At 37.4% G+C, this 17,600-nt stretch overlaps 2 protein-coding genes across 4 annotated transcripts; both read left to right on the top strand.

Moving 5' to 3' along the window:
- The first annotated feature begins 399 nt into the window (after nt 1-399).
- tapbp.1 (TAP binding protein (tapasin), tandem duplicate 1) lies at nt 400-7,058 on the top strand. The gene is made up of 8 exons (XM_020939286.2): nt 400-545; nt 1,156-1,338; nt 2,235-2,483; nt 3,273-3,632; nt 4,318-4,641; nt 5,329-5,430; nt 6,288-6,310; nt 6,413-7,058. The coding sequence occupies exons 1-8, from the start codon at nt 485-487 to the stop codon at nt 6,422-6,424; spliced, it is 1,314 nt and encodes a 437-aa protein (XP_020794945.2). The 5' UTR covers nt 400-484; the 3' UTR covers nt 6,425-7,058.
- A 1,541-nt stretch (nt 7,059-8,599) lies between these two features.
- Nucleotides 8,600-15,846, top strand: daxx (death-domain associated protein). Of its 3 annotated transcripts, XM_055157686.1 has the most exons (12): nt 8,607-8,750; nt 8,834-8,912; nt 9,094-9,370; nt 9,554-9,943; nt 10,384-10,515; nt 10,589-10,705; nt 11,434-11,665; nt 11,937-12,106; nt 12,502-12,667; nt 13,148-13,589; nt 13,884-13,998; nt 14,383-15,846. In XM_055157686.1, exons 3-12 carry the CDS (start codon nt 9,131-9,133, stop codon nt 14,440-14,442), a joined length of 2,064 nt encoding a protein of 687 aa, XP_055013661.1. In that variant the 5' UTR covers nt 8,607-8,750; nt 8,834-8,912; nt 9,094-9,130; the 3' UTR covers nt 14,443-15,846. The 3 variants fall into 3 exon arrangements, with proteins under 3 accessions (XP_055013662.1, XP_055013661.1, XP_020794943.1); XM_055157687.1 differs by lacking the exon at nt 8,834-8,912 and having other exon boundaries at nt 8,600-8,750; XM_020939284.2 differs by having other exon boundaries at nt 8,612-8,912.
- The last annotated feature ends 1,754 nt before the right edge of the window (nt 15,847-17,600 follow it).

A 17,600-nucleotide genomic window follows, 5' to 3' on the forward strand; every position in this document is an offset into this window, starting at 1 on the left:
GAACATAGCCATGAAGTTATTTCCATTAAGGGTTCATTAATTATGTAATGAAGTTAATGTGTGATTTAAAGTGTTTGAATAATTTTAAAAAAGAAAGAAAAAATGAAAGAAAATGCTGAAGTATGCTGCGTCCAACCATAGTCTATATCTGTGTCCTTTTTCTTGGCCAAGGGCGACATCTAGTGGCAGGTAGCGTCATACATAAATTTGATACACTGGTGGTTAATAATAGTAGCGTTATAATTTTCGCTTTATGAGTAAAATAGGCCTACGATATAGCTTAATAAGGATGACCAAAATATTCAACAACATTTTTAGCCTACATTTCTGGCGGAGTGGTTTGTAAAAACAACCGGAAGTTAGCTTCTCTGGCGTAGTTGAATGAATTCGAAAGTGAAAGTGGGGTAAAGTGAGCTAGTTTGGGGGGAAATCCGTCGTTCGAAAGAGCACTTCTCACTGGACTCAGGACGGAGCACAGGCGAAGATGTCGAACTTCTCAACAATTTACAAGCTCTCTGTGCTCGCTGTACTTTCTCTAGTACAAGGTGAGTTTTAAGGTACTGGTGTGTTGTATGTATGCATGTGCTATTTTGTGCTTTTATGCTCAACTTTTAATAATATGCCAACTTGACACATCCCATACTGTAAGTTATCAAAAAGCCTACGTATTTATTTTGATGGCAACAGTTACCTTAGTATGCGTTGCTGTATAGACAAACAGATAATATGTGCAGCTGGTAATTCCATTAAATGCCGTTATAAAGACAGTTTTCATTACAAAGAACATTTGTTTAGGTAAATGTGCACCACCTGCTTGTCTCCAAAGATTTGCTTTCGCTTTGCCTGCAATGTTCCGTAATATGGCGTCGAAACTTATATCAAAAGTTACAGTTGACCTTTAAGGGGCGATAAGAGCTTGTCATTTTATTCTGGAAAAGGATTATTGCAGCTACCAGAAACATACGAATGAATAGAATTAAGAAAGGTTTTCAAAAGAGAAAATGAATCCAGACACAAGGCAAAGTTTACCCAAATGTTGAGCAATTTCACTTTTAGTTTTAACACTTAACAAAGGTCAGACTCTCCTGCTGCTGTTTTGTTTATTTATTTATTTTAGTTCATTTATTTTACATCTCTGTTGAATTTCTGTTGCAGTGTGCCTCTCGAGTTGCCCTGTAATGGAGTGCTGGTACACGCTAGAGAAAGGCAGAAGAGGAGGCTTAGCTTCATCTTCCAACCAAGTCAACTCTCTGCTTTTTATCAAGACCGAAGAACAGCAACATGACCGAAGGACCGTGAACACACCCTCTGATATCGAACATATGTTCTTCATTACAGGTGCACACTGCTTCTCAATGATGCAAATTACAGAACCCAGTCATTGCATTTATAGTGTTTCACAATCGACAGAATGCAAATATGGACAATGGGACATACAGGTTCTATTGACGAGTTTCATTGTGCTATCTATTTGCCAAATTGTATTACATTTACCACTTACACTTTTAAGTGCTAATTAATTGCCATATATTTTTAGTTAAATGAGAGGTAAGGCAAGTTTACTTGTATAGCACACTTCATACACAAAGTAATTCAAAGTGTTTTACAGAATAAGAAATACATTAAAATCACAATACAAACAAATAAATAATCATCATCAAATTAAAAAGAGAGAGAGAGACATTAAATTAGAGAGAAGAGTGCGGAATGAAAAATAAAAACCACAACAGTAATGAATGTACATAGGAGAAATAGAAGTAGATTAATTAAGGTTTATCAATAACAAAAACAAAACATTTCAAATAGTAACTCTAAATTGTAGAACATTGAAAAATTGTGTTGAAATTCACATGTTATTGCAGTTTTTAAGAATAAAGTGTAGAAATAAAATGTACATGCAATAAATATTGAGAGGAATAAATATGTCGACAAAAATAGCAACTATAACACAAATAAAAATAATTAATGTAAGGTTTGGCTTATGGCATAGTTTCTAAATGTGAAATTTGATAAAAATGTGTTTAACTGTGCTACTGTCATCTATGTTTTGATATGTAATTTGACACATCGAATATTGTAGGCCCTGTATAAAAGAAAAACTGCAAGATGGAAAAATATGTTTTACTAATAAACAAATAAATTTGAAGTGATTATTAACAAAAAAAACTAAACATTTCATTCTTATTGAGTATATCATAAATTGACTTTCCCTTCGCTCTCTCCCTCTCCTTTAGACCCCTCTGGCTCCCTGTGTCACCGGGCCCTGAACCCTCCTGTAGGCTCCATAAAGAAGCCTCACTGTGAGCTGAACCGGATTCAGCCGCAGCCTTCCTCTCTCCTCTGGGTGGCGCCGCTCACAGACTCTGCACAGAGCCCCTTGTACCTCCAGGCCGAGTGGTTTGCAGCCACAATCCACGGCCTCAATAAAGAGATGTCTGTGACCAGTGTCATACGCACTCCACCGGAGAGCGAACACAATGATGGTATGTATTTAAAAGATTTTTTATTTTATTTTATTTAAAGGAGATAGGTATGGGACAAGACACACTTTCCAAAGATACGAGACACAGGATTGGATCCACAGGAATGAGACAAGATGAATAACAGCTTCAAGATACGTAACTTCTCAGCTCTTAAACTCCATTTTTGTCCAGTCCAAATGTAAATACATGCAAAAAAAATCTCATCAATATTATTTATTTAACTTTATTTATTAAGGAAAAGCCCCTTGAGGTGAGTCACCTTGGTTTCGAGGGGGAATCTTAGTATCCAAAGGTTACAACAAGTCACAAAACATACTTTTTCTCTTTTGTGCACATTAATGTGGGATTTTTTTAGATCTCGAGGAGACATTATATCTTCATTATCTTACTCTGAGTTGTGCATTTGTTTGCATACTCTAGTATTGTCCTGCATTGGAAGCTTGTGTGCTCAAAAAAGTGTTTTCACCTACTCACTATCTCTATTATTTTTATAATTAATGGTTGTCCATATTCTTCCATTCTAATTTAAACTTTAGACATTTTTCCTTACAAAAAATTTTAATAAATCCAGTTTATTTATGATCTTGTTCATTTAGTGCGAATTTAACTTTGCATTGCCCTGGTGTAGTTTTGTTTTTGACACAGTTGGACTAAAGTAGATAAAGACATTTTAATTTAACTTCCCACTAAAATGCTGCTATGATGTCTAATTCAACATCACAACTTTGTACATAGTTATTGAACTTTTTTCTTACGCACTAATACAAGTAATTTCACTCCTTACCACAGTGATCTTGAGCGTGACCACTAAAACTGTCTTCGTGGCGGCTCGACTGGGGGAGACCGCTTTGTTGGACTGTAGTTTCTGGGTGGACCCCTCTTCCCCTCTCCACGGTGCTGGGTTTTCTGTGGAGTGGCGATATCAGTTCAGGGGAAACGGGCATCTAGTCTTGGGTTACGACGGAAAGACTGACCGCCTGTCCGATATAAGGGATGAAGGAGCCATGCTGGACTTCGAGAGTGTGCACCAGAACGGGAACGCGTCTCTGATCCTGTCTGACACTAAAGTCAAACAGTCCGGGACATACATCTGCTCTGTGCATGTGCCGTATCTCCTGGCACAAGTGGCACTGGAGCTGGAGATTGTAGGTGAGTAAGTTGTGATAGTAATATTTTTTTTTGTTTTATTGATTATTTGTAGCTGATGTCATCAACATTTCCTGGGGGTGCAAAGCTAACTGAAAGCACTCCTCTGTTGAAAGCTCTGTTACTCAAATTAGACTTAATCTGATCTTTATTTTAACACAATCTGACCAGAAAGAGCTGACTTGCTTTGAATTACAATAGGTGACATCGTTTGTGCACTTAAACCAGTCTCACATATAAAATTGCATTCATGTTGCAGTCACGTCATGTTGTTTAAATCTTATCTAAGCAAGCACTTAAAACTTAAAACTACATTTAAAGGAATAAATGCACATTTTAATCGAGCAGGTCCTGAAACAATAAAACCAGTCAGATCTAATAAAAGTTTGAATATATAACAAAATAAGAATGACGCAAAATCACATTCATAAAATGGAAATGATACAGTATTGTGAGTAAAGTGTATTTCAGACATAAGTAGGATACACCATGCATGTCATTCTGAATTGAATTTGATGATACTCAATAGATAAATGAAATCTCTGTGAAAAAATAATAGTCTTGTAACTCTTGTAACTCAACTTGTAACTGTAACCACATTACACACTGAATCTACTTTATACCACATCTTCACCAAACAAAATTTGATGATTTTATTAAATTTGTGTTTTGATTGTTCCCTCCCCAGAGCCCCCGTCTGTCTCCATCCACCCGTCCCCTCCCCCCCTCATCATCCCCGGACAGACTGTGACTCTGCACTGTGAGGCTTCTGGATTTGCCCCTCTCTCTCTGGACTTCAGTTGGGAACTCACAGATTCTGAGGGGAATGTTACACCTCTGGGGTCGGGCAGCGTGTCAGGGCACAGAGAGGGCTACGATGGCACTTACAGTCAGACCAGCAAACTGCAATTGGACTCAGCCAAACTGGAGCAGGGGAGAGGAGGCGAGCTGACCTGTGTGGCAGAGCATCCTGGCGGCACACGAAGGACTAGTGTCAACCTCAATGTCATTGGTAATTAAAATTCCATAAAAAAGCTATGTAGGATTTACGCTGGGTGACTGGTGGATTTCAAATAATCTCACAACATTTTGTAACCCAATAACATTTAATAAAGATGGGGGCATCTAAAATTAAGATTGTTAAAATACAGTTTTTTGTTGTAATATGGTGAGTTTTTGGGGTAGTCATTATACAAATGATCAGGTTCAACATTTGTGAATTTACCTTTAGGATATTTCATAGAAAAGTACAGTGTAATCAATCGGTAAATCTGGCTCTTGCCCCCATCTGAGAGTACGACACACAGTATCATCACATTCTAGAATATGAAAACCGCCAATAGGGTTGTGACCCAAATACTAATTGATACTGAAAGTAGTAGCACAATGGGATACTTGAATGCACAAGTACTGATGCTGAAATATAATGACATAAATAGTATGGGTTTTTGACATTTTCTGAATAGTTATGGAATGGTATATCTAATCTATATCAGAACTAGCCCAGTAGGTACTGTACTGTGATTGCCAGCTTCTCCTGACAGGTTCCCCCTGCTACCAGATACCCAATGGTTAATAAAATAATGATTTTTTTAATCTACATCTAAGGCCAGAACAAGTAAAGTCCAGGCCACAAAAAATTACAAACTCTTGTCTTTCTGATGACACTGAAATCGTTGTCTATTCCATGTATTCATAGGTTTTAGTACTCCATCTATCGAAGATTCAATGGCAATGGTGGGAGTGGCTTTAGTGCTCTATGGCCTTATCAAGTTTGTCTCATGGACTTTCACTGGTTCAGGTGAGTGTAAAAAGAAAACGTCCCTCCCCCTCTCTCTGTCTTTCTCCCTCTCTGTTGTTTTTCCCTGTCTTTCTCTCTGTGTGTATCTCTCTCTCTCTCTCTCTCTCTCTCCTCCATCTCTTTGTCTCTCTCTATCCCTATGTTTCTCTTAAATTTTTTATGTATTATTTTTCCACTTTATGAAATATGGGGCCGTGCACATTAATCATATGTTAGTTCAGCACGTGAATGTGCCAAATTAGTCACGCAGGCTCATTTTCATGTGTAGTCCCATTGCCAGTTTGATGGCGAGACAAAGAAAAACAGGACATAAGCACAATAACATTCAGTCCTTCACACATGACAAAGACATTAAAGATCAGTGAATATTAACTGTAGTCATATTAGTAAAATTAGAACATGCTAAAAGCACACATTGCACACAGATTCAAGACAATAAACAAAAATCTCAATCACACAACAAGACAGAGACATTTGCTATGTTATGTTAAAACACATACAGATTAGGCAATGTTATGTTCACATGTCTGATTGTCCAGAAGTCACATTAAAATAGCTAGAGTGACCACAACTAAGTGCAGATGTAATATATTTTGTTATATGGTTCTTTGTCTGTTTAGTACAATACAAACATTTCTAACTTGACTTTGATCTAAGGAACAGACTCGATACTCAATACCGATACCACAAGGAAAAAAGAAATAAATAAAACTTTTTTTTTTTGAGAAAATAACACACAACAAAGAAAGCATTACAAACAATTGACAGTGGACACACAAACACACTACATCTACATTAGAAACTCTCTCCCTCTCTCTCACTGCCCAGCACTAATTTTCTCTTTTAAATGCTTGCAGGTGATGATGAATCTGATGAAAAGGTAAAAAGTTTCAAATTTTAGTTAATCCCTAAAAATGATAATATCATAGTACTGTTGTATAGTAACAAAAATGATTGACTATTATTGTTATTTTCATTACAGAAAAAGAATTAAACATCAGATCTCTGTGAAGAACATTAGTTGTAACATGAAGAAAGATGTGATCATTTGGGAGTGGAATTTTGTTTAAACATTATTGTTTCTTTTGATGTCTTCACATCTGGAAAGTATCTTTTGCATCTATGGAAGTGGTATCAAACCTGTTTAATTTTCTTTTCCTGCTGATGTTTCTTATTTTGGTACAATATTTACATGTGTTTAACTGTTGAGGTTTTATCTCTAAGTAGGAAGGATTTGAAAGTGAATGTTAAATTAGTGAAAATGTGTTTTTGTATATATGCTTGCCAGTGTGTAATGTATTTTATTTTTCTTGTTTTTCTTTGAAAAGTTACTTACATAAAATTAACTCATTACTCTGCCCTCTACACACATGTCCCAAATGACACACTTATTGGAATAACATGAAAAATGTGAAAAATATTAATGATTTAGGTTAGTGTGTTTACTGTTAAATTGTGTGTATATTAGACAGAAATGGTCAAATGTAAATTTGTTGTTTGTAAATATTAGGAGGTATGTATATTTGTAATATTTTCCCATGGCAGAGTGAGATCACATAATTAAGTTTTACAATAATAGGTCTGTCTGCTCTTTAAGATGAATGTGAATAAAATGGTAAAAAAATGGGCATGTGATATAAAGGTTTTGTGAATTAAATAGATGCCACTCACATCTTTACATCTCACACTTTAGCCATAAGTACCATATAAATAAAAATACTTTGTTGTCTTTTTAAACTGACCTTAAATAACTCATGGATCTATTAAAATAACCACGCCATAGTCTGCACTGTTGGGCAAGTTACTTTAAAACTGTAATGCGTTATTTATTACTTATTACTGTCATTTCAAAGTAATTCGTTACATTACAATATTACTGCATTTAAAATGTAAGGCATTACATTACTATTGCATTACTTTAAGTTACTCTCACCAAAATAACTGCGAAAAAGCTGAACTTTTGAGCCGTATATGGACTGAACCAGGACTAAACAAGGTCTAAACCAGGACTAAACCAGAGCTGAACCAGGACTAAACCAGGACTATAACAGGACTAACCTCAGACTGATTCCAGGACTGAAGAGGAGGACTAAACCAGAACTGAACTAGGACTAAAACAGGACTCACTGTAGGGACGGGCTCGAAGGTGACCGCAGGAGAAAGGAGCAGCTTTGCTCCGCACCTCACGGAGGTAAGAGCGGCTGTCGCCCGATCGCTCTTTATGGACCCTGCTGCTCGGGCTCGCGGTCCTGATTTCAGCAACTATTTGCGGGTACAAGACCCGGTGCAAAACTCTGCTACAGCGCGTAACTTCTACCTTCCTTCAACGTGTCCAGAAGTCCAACTTTTTGTGCGATGGTTTGCATCGTCCTCTGTCTTTTGGGTGTGAGCGCAGGAGACTTTGTCGGTGCAGAACATTTCGTCGACGTTGTGGATTTTGTCGGAGAGAAAACTTGCAGACATACAGCACTTCAGAATCACACTGCTAGAGATTGAACATGTATTTAAATTTGGCATCTGATATTCTGTACTGTACTGTAGAGGAGACAGGAGTCCCTTAGCCGATCAGGACACAGCGGGAGGAACGCAATACGTGTTCATACACTAAAAACAAAAGGCATGCAAAATTGCACAAAAAAAAAAAATTCTAAAAATCAGCGAAACAGCGAGACCGCGAAAAGTGAATCGCGTTAGAGCGAGGGACGACTGTAAGCCAGGTCTAAACCAGAAGTGACCCAGGTCTAAACCAGGTCTAAACAGCGTAGAGTTCGGTCCTTTCACCCGCGGTTAACTGAAGGTCTATCCGGCCGCGTCTCCGGCGTTTCACCGCTGCTGATTTCACGGTGATTTTAGCGAATTTCTATGAAGAAAAACCCACCACTTCAATCCAGGTTAAAAAAGCATTGTAACGCGCGTTACTTACATTTGTACCGAGTAAAATATTACAATTTTTCCCCCTGTAATGCCTTACATTACTGCGTTACAGCAAAAATCAACGCATTACTGTAATACATTACTTTTATAATACATTACTCCCAACACTGATAGTCTGTATACAGAGCCACGCTGATGTTTTGTGCGCGCAAACAAGCAAAACCTAGGCCAATAAACGCCGTCTTTACTCATTAGAGTACGAAATTAACCAATCAGGAGCCGCGTTGTTCAAAGGCGGGTTCCTCTTCCTTATTCACTGTTCTACACGGAACGGTAGCAAGTCACGGGTATTGTTCAGGCTGATTGGGAGTTAGAACGATAACAAGTGATTATTAGGATCATGATACTCCTCAGTTTATGGGCTAAGATGACTACCGTGATATAACGTACGTTTTTTTTTTTTTCCATAATGCTTCAAATGCTTGTTGTCAGATCACTGTAGCTAATGCTGTTGCTTGCTAACGCCAAGGCTAATGTGGATCACTAAAATGCCTCGCTGAGGAACTGAGGTTTTGTTTTCGTCTGAATCTTTTCATTCTCATTAAGTGGTGAGTAAAATTCTTTCAGTGTAAAACTGCTTGATTTTCAAGTGATCAGTCATATTATGGCTAGTTTTTTCTGTTGCTGTTACTGTTTCTCTTTGACACTGAGCTTTTAGAGTCACTTTCATTATTATTATTATTAGACCGTAGACTGTTTTCTGAGCCCTGTCCTTATCTTTTCCCGCAGACGCACGGCAGAACGCGTGCAGTGAGCTAACTTTCTGATGGCAGTCGCTCCTGCCTCAATGGCAGATAAAATCATAGTCCTTGATGACGATGATGAAGAGGAGAGTCGTCAGTCTTCGACTTCAGCCTCCAGAGGATCTTCACGGAAAAATGCCAAGCAAGTCTCTCCGCTCAAAGCAGAGCAGCCCGCGCCTACCCACATCACACAGTCCCCCTTTGCCTCAGCCAAGAAAGAGGCGCATGTCCTTCAGGTGGAGAACGAGAAGCTGTTCAGTGAGGTGAGATTAGAATAAACGTAATAAACGTAACTCATTACACTCTATAACTAATCTCACATGGAGTAAACATATGTTATTTACTTCTTTTATACTTTTGAACAAGTTGTGTTGAATGTCCTTCATGTGTGTGTATTATCTTGCAATAACTACAAGACTTCTGTTTATTGTTGTTGTTTTTTTAAGTTTGTAGACCACTGTACAGCGCAGACCCAGGACTGCCCTGAAGTTATTACTTTTCTCAAAACAAAACACACCAAGGCCTCTCCCAGTTTCCTTTCATCAGTGGAATTCAGAAACTTTTTGGGAAGATGTTTAACTCGCGCTCAGGCCAACAGCTCCAAAACATTTGTCTATATCAATGAACTGTGCACATTGCTACGGCAGCATGGGGTCAAGAAGAGGCAAAGTCTCTCCAAACCAGAACTGTCAAAATCTACTTCAAATGCGCTCTTCTCTGGCTCAAAACCAGAGGATAAGGCTGAAGCTGCAGAGGAGGAGGAGCAGCCATCTACCTCAGGGGTGCACGAGGACAGTGAATCAGATCGAAAAACTGCTAGGAAATCAAGGAAGCAGGTCAGTGAATAAGCCTCAATACAATGAGAGGGGTAGGAGTTTATAAGTTTACAGTTCTTCCTGCTCCTTTTTGAGCATAATAGTAATGCAGCACAATATGCACAATAATATTTCATGGTGCTGAAATACATGAACTAAACTGAACAAGGCAATGATTAGGTTAAATGTCCAAATGTATAACTTTTCCAATAGAGGGTCAGATCATTGAATAAGTGGACTCAATCTCACTAAGAATGCATGCTTTTCAATACTTTCTCCAAGTATTAATAAACAAATGGATTATACATTTTCAGTCAATTTTATGGTGTTGTCCAGGGAGTTGATTATGGAATACTTTCCATTGTATAGTTTTATAGTTATTTTATCCATGTAACGCAACAGACCACGTACAATTCCCTAATAATCAGAAATGCCTAAGAATACTGTTTATTGTCTTACAGATTGCATACTTGGAAAATTTACTGAAAGTTTATAATGATGAGATTCGCCGCCTTCAAGAAGCTGATTTGAGTTTAGACGACCTTGGAGCAGAGGATTCCCTGTACATCCAGGAGCACAAGCTTAAACGCAAGGTTAGACAGATCGTGGTGGTGTTTTCACTTTTGATTATTTTGACAAGTTAACTTTGGTTTTGTTGTTTTTCAGATGATGAAGATTTACGAAAAGCTGTGTGAATTAAAGGGCTGCAGCACTTTGACTGGGAGAGTGATGGAACAGCGCATTTCTTACAGTGGCTCTCGATATCCTGAGATCAACAAGAGGGTGAGTTTTACACTTCCTGACAGAAGTGTCTTAATAAAAAACATCCTCAGAATACAATGTAAACCTGAATTTATGATGTAAGAAGGTGACGATCATGGTATATAAGTGATACTCAATTAAGTCATGTTTAGTGTGGTTTGGGGCTTCTGAGGAGATGATCGGCACTCTGTCTTTGTATACCCCCACATACCTGAAAGATGAAGAGAATGAGAAGTAGAAAAGAAGGCTGGCGGGGCAAGTAAACAACTAGATGGAGAGGGAGGAGGTTGGTGGTATAAATAGGGCAGGGACAGGAAAAGATATACCTGAGGGGTGGTTTTTCTCCTGAACTTAAAATAACTGCTCCCTCCCTTGTATGGACAGACTTGAAGAACATAAACACTCAAAATCCACTGACCGGTAATCAATTGAACACCCTCTTACCCATTTACATTCATGGTGTGAATTTTGTTAATATTTGATCTCCCAATAGGACTAGGGATCACATACGTACTAGGAATATTACGATTTTGAGATACATCCAATAGTTGACCGACATGCAAATTATTCTCTGTGTTACATCACTATTTTTTAAAAACCAAACACACATTTTAACAACAGTATTTCTTTGGTAAACCGATAACTGCAGTAAATATCAAATGTAATGCCTTTGATTTGATGTAGGACTTTTTTTCTCCATAACCACACACCTCTCTAATGTGGATTTATTCTGTATATATATTTTCCAGATTGAGAAGTTCATAAACAGCCCAGAAGCTCGGGAGACCCCCCCTGATTACCCAGACATCTATCAGCAGGTAGTTCGAGCCAATGAGCGCTACAACCTGTGTCTGTCGCGGAAGCAGCTCGTAGAAATCGCCAAAGAGGCCTTCAGGGACACGGCCAGTCGCATCCAGGACCGACGCCACTTGGACCTGGTCTATAACTTTGGTTCCCACCTCACGGACTCCTACAAACCTGGTGAGAGGCTGCAATTCTTGTACTACCCAGGATGGACCCAAGGACAATAGGCTACTTGTTTAAGCTTTTGTTCTTTTTTTTTTAATTGATCTGACCACAGCTTTATTTCTGTTTTATAGGGAGTTAATTTTAGGTTATAAGATGACCCTTGCATTCACATGATTTTGAAAAATCGCTAGCCAATGTTGTAGGCATTCAGGCATAAAGATTATTTTAGTTTTATTTATATTTTTTTTATATTTACCAGCCCTCATTGTTTTATTTTCTAAAGCTTGTGATCCAGCTCTTGAGGATCCAACACTTTCGCGAAAGCTACGATCAAACAGGGAACTCGCCCTAAACCGACTGGAAGAAGTCATCACCAAATACGCCACTAAGCAAGATGACACCGAGGAGCAGGAGAGGCTGAAACGCTCAGAAAAGGACAAATCAAATAAAGAGGTGCGTACTTGAAACTCTCACCTCACAGCATAGAGGATCCTGAGTCCTGGATCCATTTCTAAATATTAAATTTCACTATAGAGGTTGCATGTTCTACCTGTGACTGAAGTTATTTTTTTTAAATTCACATTAATTATTGATCTTAAACTACAACCTTACCCGGCAAATGCTCTGGTTAATTCAATTTTACTTTTAAGTTACAGCAGTCACAGGGCTCAACATAATGGTTGATTTTAATCAACAGAACGGTGAAACGGTCATTGGCCAATAAAAGACAAGCTGATTAATCTTCACAGGAAACAGGCAAACAGATAACTGTCCCAAAGCAAGAAAAAAAACACAATAAAAAAGAAAAAAAATTAATGAATATTGTTTTTTTTTTTTTACTATTTTAGGGAAATGTATCGAAAAATAGTAAAGCACCCGAGGCTAATGGAGTTCAGGACGATGAGGATGAAGAGGAGGAAGATGAGCCAGAGGAAGAAGAGGATGAAGATGATCTGTCGTCAGACCCAGACATCGAAGAGGAGATTCAGGCCAGCTCTCAGTTCAACGGAGCAGGTGACACACGAGTAGTGCTTAATGTATCTGGGGTTTAACGTGGCAAAGTCTCTGTGGAGTTTGCTTGTTTATCCTCGGGATCATATGCATTTCATTTCAACAATTAATCAGAATAATTGTGACTAATTGAATACTAAAATTATTATTGACCATTTTAATAGTATAACCACACTATAATAACATTTTAGAAGTTATTTTTTCTCATAAAGATGGCACCTTTTATAATTCAAAATGAGAAAAGAAGTTGGCAAAGTTTGGCTTCAATTGGTTACATTTAAAATATTGGTTTAGATTAGCCCAGTAAAACATACCTGATTAGTCGATAACTAAAACAATTGTTAGTTGCAGTTCCAATACGTTTCCTCCAGATTTTTGTAATAAACATAATTTTGATGTATGACTTGCTTGTCTACGTTTACATTACATTTTATTTCATTGTAATGTCCCTTCTAATATGTAGTTTCCATTTTTTATATTTAGAGGGCGCAAGTGAGGAAGAGGAGGAGACCAATGAGGCAGAGCAAGTTGTTGACGATGCGGACAAGGATCAGATGTCTCCCAGTGTTTCGGCGAGTGACAAAGGAGAGGAGGACGTCAGCGACCTCAGTCCAATATCCCAACAGAGCAAGTCCCTTCTCACACCGCTCTCCACCTCCCCCCAAGACAGCCCCAGCCAATCAGAAGAAGCCGCCAGCAACGAGCAGAAGCCCCTTAGCAATGGGACGGTCGAATCCACCAATCAGGAGGTGGTCGTGCTTGTTACGGACACAAACGCAAAAGACAATACGGCGGTCTCGGAAAACGGAGTGAAACAGTGCAGGACCTCCAGTACCACGCCTCCCCCGGATACGACCCGGGCAACCAGATCCCAGAAGAGGAAGAGAGAGGAAGTGACATCAGTGAAGTCCATCACATGTGACGGGTAAATATTGGCATTTCCTACAAGTTAATACTGAGATTATGGTTGCACGTGTGGTCCATATTTGAATCATTTTATTTGATACTATTTAAATTACTCTATTGATCAAAAAAGAACAGATTTCAGATAAAGTGTAGTTCATGACAATACTAAAAGCATAATGTATAATTTGTTTTACTTTTTTTCCCCAGCTTGTTTTTTGATTACGGGGGGCCACTTACTCGCTGTAAATTGTCAGTTTGGGTGGCCAGGCTACATCTTCACTTGGTGTTTTTTTTGTTTTGTTTGTTCCCATAGCGACGCCGATATTTCACTGGATATGGGCGTCTACAGTTCTCCGCAGCGACCTCGGGCTGAGACCCCTCCTTACGTCAGTAGTTCTCAGTCCACTCCGCCTCCAAAGAAGAACAAGGTGGGCAATAAGTATTTAAATACCCCTACTACCAAATCAGGGCTGAAACTAACCACCCACAACCCCCACGTTCACCTTGGCCCTAATCTTAAACATAACCCTACAACAAAGCTCTTAGTTCTACAACACAGCCATAAACTTAACCATTATTGTACTAAAAGGCCCTACTTTTGAAATTTTATGACAAAGCTCTGACCTTTACTTTTAAATAAATGTATGCACTTTATTGTAGAGTTAATATATTCCCAAATTTTAGAGACTCTTTTTTTTTTTTTTCAGGAAAGTTTCGAAAAAAATATGGAGCGGGCCCTCTTATGTTTACACAAAAACACCCTTTAATAATATTCTTATTTTTTTCTTGATATTCTTTTCTTTTATTTCCAGGTCAATGTAGCCACACAATGTGACCCTCAGGAAGTCATTGAGCTGTCGGACTCAGATTGATCCTTGTCTATGAACTGTTTTGAAAAGTATTCAAGATTTTCAATGGTCGTATTAGTTTTTTAGGGTTATCTCTGAATAAATTGCAGAAAAGTTTGTGGAAAAATCCTGTTTTTTTTAAGGACTAATGCAGGGACGTCAATAAACCAGTGCCTAATATCCATTATATTTTTTGATTGTCTGAATAGATTGCCTTTGTATGCTGTTTGTAAGGGGCTTATATTTTAAAATTGAGATGGAGGTCAGGGGCATATAGGGCAGAGTGATCCATGTAAGGTCATATTTTTTAAATTCTTTTCATCTGTTTAATGCAACTCTTAGAAAAACCCACCCACTCCTCCTTGTGCTCGGTCCATGCAAAGCTCTGATTGGTTATATCCACCTCAATCACAGTGAAATACCAACTTTTTGAAATGTAATATTTTTGTGACGCCTACTCCTAGGTGGAACTTATATGTTATAACTGCTGTTAATGATTAAAAACATTTTAGTCTGGTTCATAGTTGATATTTCATGCAATGGGTATTTAAACATAAAGCAACATTTTCAGTCTCCCCTTTTTTAATGTCAAACAGTGGGTTTATTAGAATCTTTTACAATCCCTTTTTTTAATATATATATAACTAACACCCTCCACCACAAAACTTTAAAAACTTGAAATTGCAGATAATAATGCATCATATTATACATTTGGCAATTTGATGTTTTTGACAATAATAAATGTTAAAATCACTTCTTTTTAAAATTTTTAAATATCATCAGCTTAGATCTCCATATTAAAACATCTTACTGGTTTGTTTACACCATACATTATATATTTCAATTTACAAATAAAAGGGGGTTGAACTTTTATGCTGCTGTTGACAGTAGTTGAATTGTCAAATGTTTTGTTTTTCTTTTAGTCTTAAAACTAGTCCTAGTAAATCCCTTAACTTTCATCCAAACTTATCTTTGTTTTGTAAAAATGTTTCAATTGTTATTGCATTTTACTTGCAATAAATCAAATCAAAAGGACAGAACAATATCTGATTTTAGGTTATCATTCATTAAACTCACACTTGTGTAAATAATGTAATAATTTGAACAATTCTGCAAAAATCCTGATGGGATATTTAGAAAGCCTTAATTTGATATATTGGAAGTTTAAACTCAGAAAGCTATAAAATATTCATAAAAGGCTCCTGAAATCTAAATTATACAGGATGAATGAGCACGTTTTAAATGTAGGTGCTGTATCATTCATAATGTTTATAGCATACTCAGTCTAGTCTTTTGGCCATGTTTTTTTTAATGTTCTATTCTCATGTTTTTGGGTATTGCTAAAACTCTTGGGTGCTACAGTACGGAGAAGCATTTACTGTGAATCTTTTTCAATTTTTATAACAAAATAAATGCTTTACTTTTGTATGTGTTGTCTGTTTTTTTTTTTATTGAGTTTCTTCACGATCTGTTATACATTGTTCCATACAGTGGTTCTGAAAGTCGTAGTCAGTATACAGGGAATCTTAATTTGTTTTGGTGTATATACCATTGTAATTGCATTATGTAGCCTTTCTCCCTGTTATTGCATTCCCTGGAATGTTCCACAGTATGACATTAAACGTATGTCTTGCATTTATTCAATTATAATTTCACACAAAAAAGCTTTCATTTGTAAGTGATAGGAGTCTACTCTCCACACATAACACCTGCTTGGTGGTGCTGGTGGTGTGATGAAGATCAATAAGTGTAATGCCATACTGTAGAACATACCAGAACGATGGTTGAAGCTGAAGAAAAGTTACGCAGGGCATCTGTAAATTAGGTATTTTCATAACGTAAAAGACCTGAAAGCAGACATGCATTTGTACCGTGAACGGGCTTGGCTTACCTCTCCACAGATCAGACCTATAATTTGGCCTGGTAGCCACATGCTTTTTTGATGGTGATGAACACGTGTAGTGCCATACTGTGGAACACTGTAGACAAAGGAATAACATCTGGCATTCAGTCCAACCAAAAAAGTTACATAGTGCACCTTTAATTTTCTTCAGCACAATCCACATTTAGGCAGCATGAACATCATCACTTACAAAATGTACTTTGAACTGAATGAAAATGTTAAAAAAAAAAAAAAAGAAAGAAAGAAAAAGAAAGGAAAAAAACGCTCAAAGAGGCTTTACATAGATCAAGACAGAACTTATTGGATGTAGTTTGACAAAATGGCATTTCACTATTTCTTTTTATTTTATAAAATAACCAGGAGATGGCGCCACAAACTAAAGATAATTCATACAGTCCATGGCAGCTCTGTGTTAAGTTGTTTGGATGGACTGAAGTTCCTTGTGTCCTTTATGCTCCCTGGTTCCTGATTGGTGGGTCACGTTAACACCTGGCCAATCCCACCTCACCTGCAGCTTCGTCGCCCTATTGAAGGAGATCAGCAGCAGCTGGATGAGGCTGCTGGTCTTTGTGGTGTCTTTTCTGTTGTACTTGTGTTATTTGTTAAGTTAAACACAGATGTAAAATTAACTTATTGCTTAGCTTTGTCTTAGTTATTTATTTATTAATGAATTAGTCTTATTGCATTTGTGATTATTTAGCCACAGTTATGGTGTACATAGTATGTAACATGTTTTATGCATTTAATTTGGTGTTTGCCATGGTTCACATCTGCCATCAACTTGTGGAGAAAATGTAACACATTTTCAGTTCAATTCAAAAAGTTTATTGTCAAATTTGCATGTTAACATGAAAAATTTAAATTATGTTCTCACTCTCAATCTTCTAAATTAAATAATAATAAAATAAAAGGAAAAGTCCAAAGTTACACACGTAGCTTTAAAAATAACCTAGTTTTTTGTGAATATGGAGCAACCAGGGTTTCTTATGGGGAATACAACATAACATTGTCGTTAACTCAAAATAACACTTACAAATACCTGGGGAAAAATATGGATGAGACCTTTAATGCAGAGAAAGTGGCACTAACACAGTCTGTCTATTCACATTGGTACACTGTTTAGACTATTGAAGATTAGAATAACATCTCCTACACCTAGGTATCTTTAGGCTATAAATCCATAAGACCCAGTTTACATTGAGGAGATTAACAGTGCACATGTGGGCAAAGCTCCTTAAACATTATAATTGAAGCACAGAGAAGCAGTGTGTGTTATCAG

The sequence above is a fragment of the Boleophthalmus pectinirostris genome, unplaced genomic scaffold, assembly GCF_026225935.1.
Source record: "Boleophthalmus pectinirostris isolate CB_2022bp ecotype Guang Dong unplaced genomic scaffold, ASM2622593v1 HiC_scaffold_21, whole genome shotgun sequence".
In the NCBI taxonomy this organism is placed as follows: domain Eukaryota; kingdom Metazoa; phylum Chordata; class Actinopteri; order Gobiiformes; family Gobiidae; genus Boleophthalmus; species Boleophthalmus pectinirostris.

What these genes read in the sequence shown, in the direction of transcription:
- daxx (XM_055157687.1), top strand. Translation starts at nt 9,131, where the DNA reads ATGGCAGTCGCTCCTGCCTCAATGGCAGATAAAATCATAGTCCTTGAT. An exon ending in AGGACAAATCAAATAAAGAG is followed by an intron (nt 12,107 to 12,501) that starts GTGCGTACTTGA and finishes TTACTATTTTAG; the next exon opens with GGAAATGTATCGAAAAATAG. An exon ending in CGCCTCCAAAGAAGAACAAG is followed by an intron (nt 13,999 to 14,382) that starts GTGGGCAATAAG and finishes TTTTATTTCCAG; the next exon opens with GTCAATGTAGCCACACAATG.
- tapbp.1 (XM_020939286.2), top strand. Translation starts at nt 485, where the DNA reads ATGTCGAACTTCTCAACAATTTACAAGCTCTCTGTGCTCGCTGTACTT. An exon ending in ACATATGTTCTTCATTACAG is followed by an intron (nt 1,339 to 2,234) that starts GTGCACACTGCT and finishes CCTCTCCTTTAG; the next exon opens with ACCCCTCTGGCTCCCTGTGT. An exon ending in ACTGGAGCTGGAGATTGTAG is followed by an intron (nt 3,633 to 4,317) that starts GTGAGTAAGTTG and finishes TTCCCTCCCCAG; the next exon opens with AGCCCCCGTCTGTCTCCATC.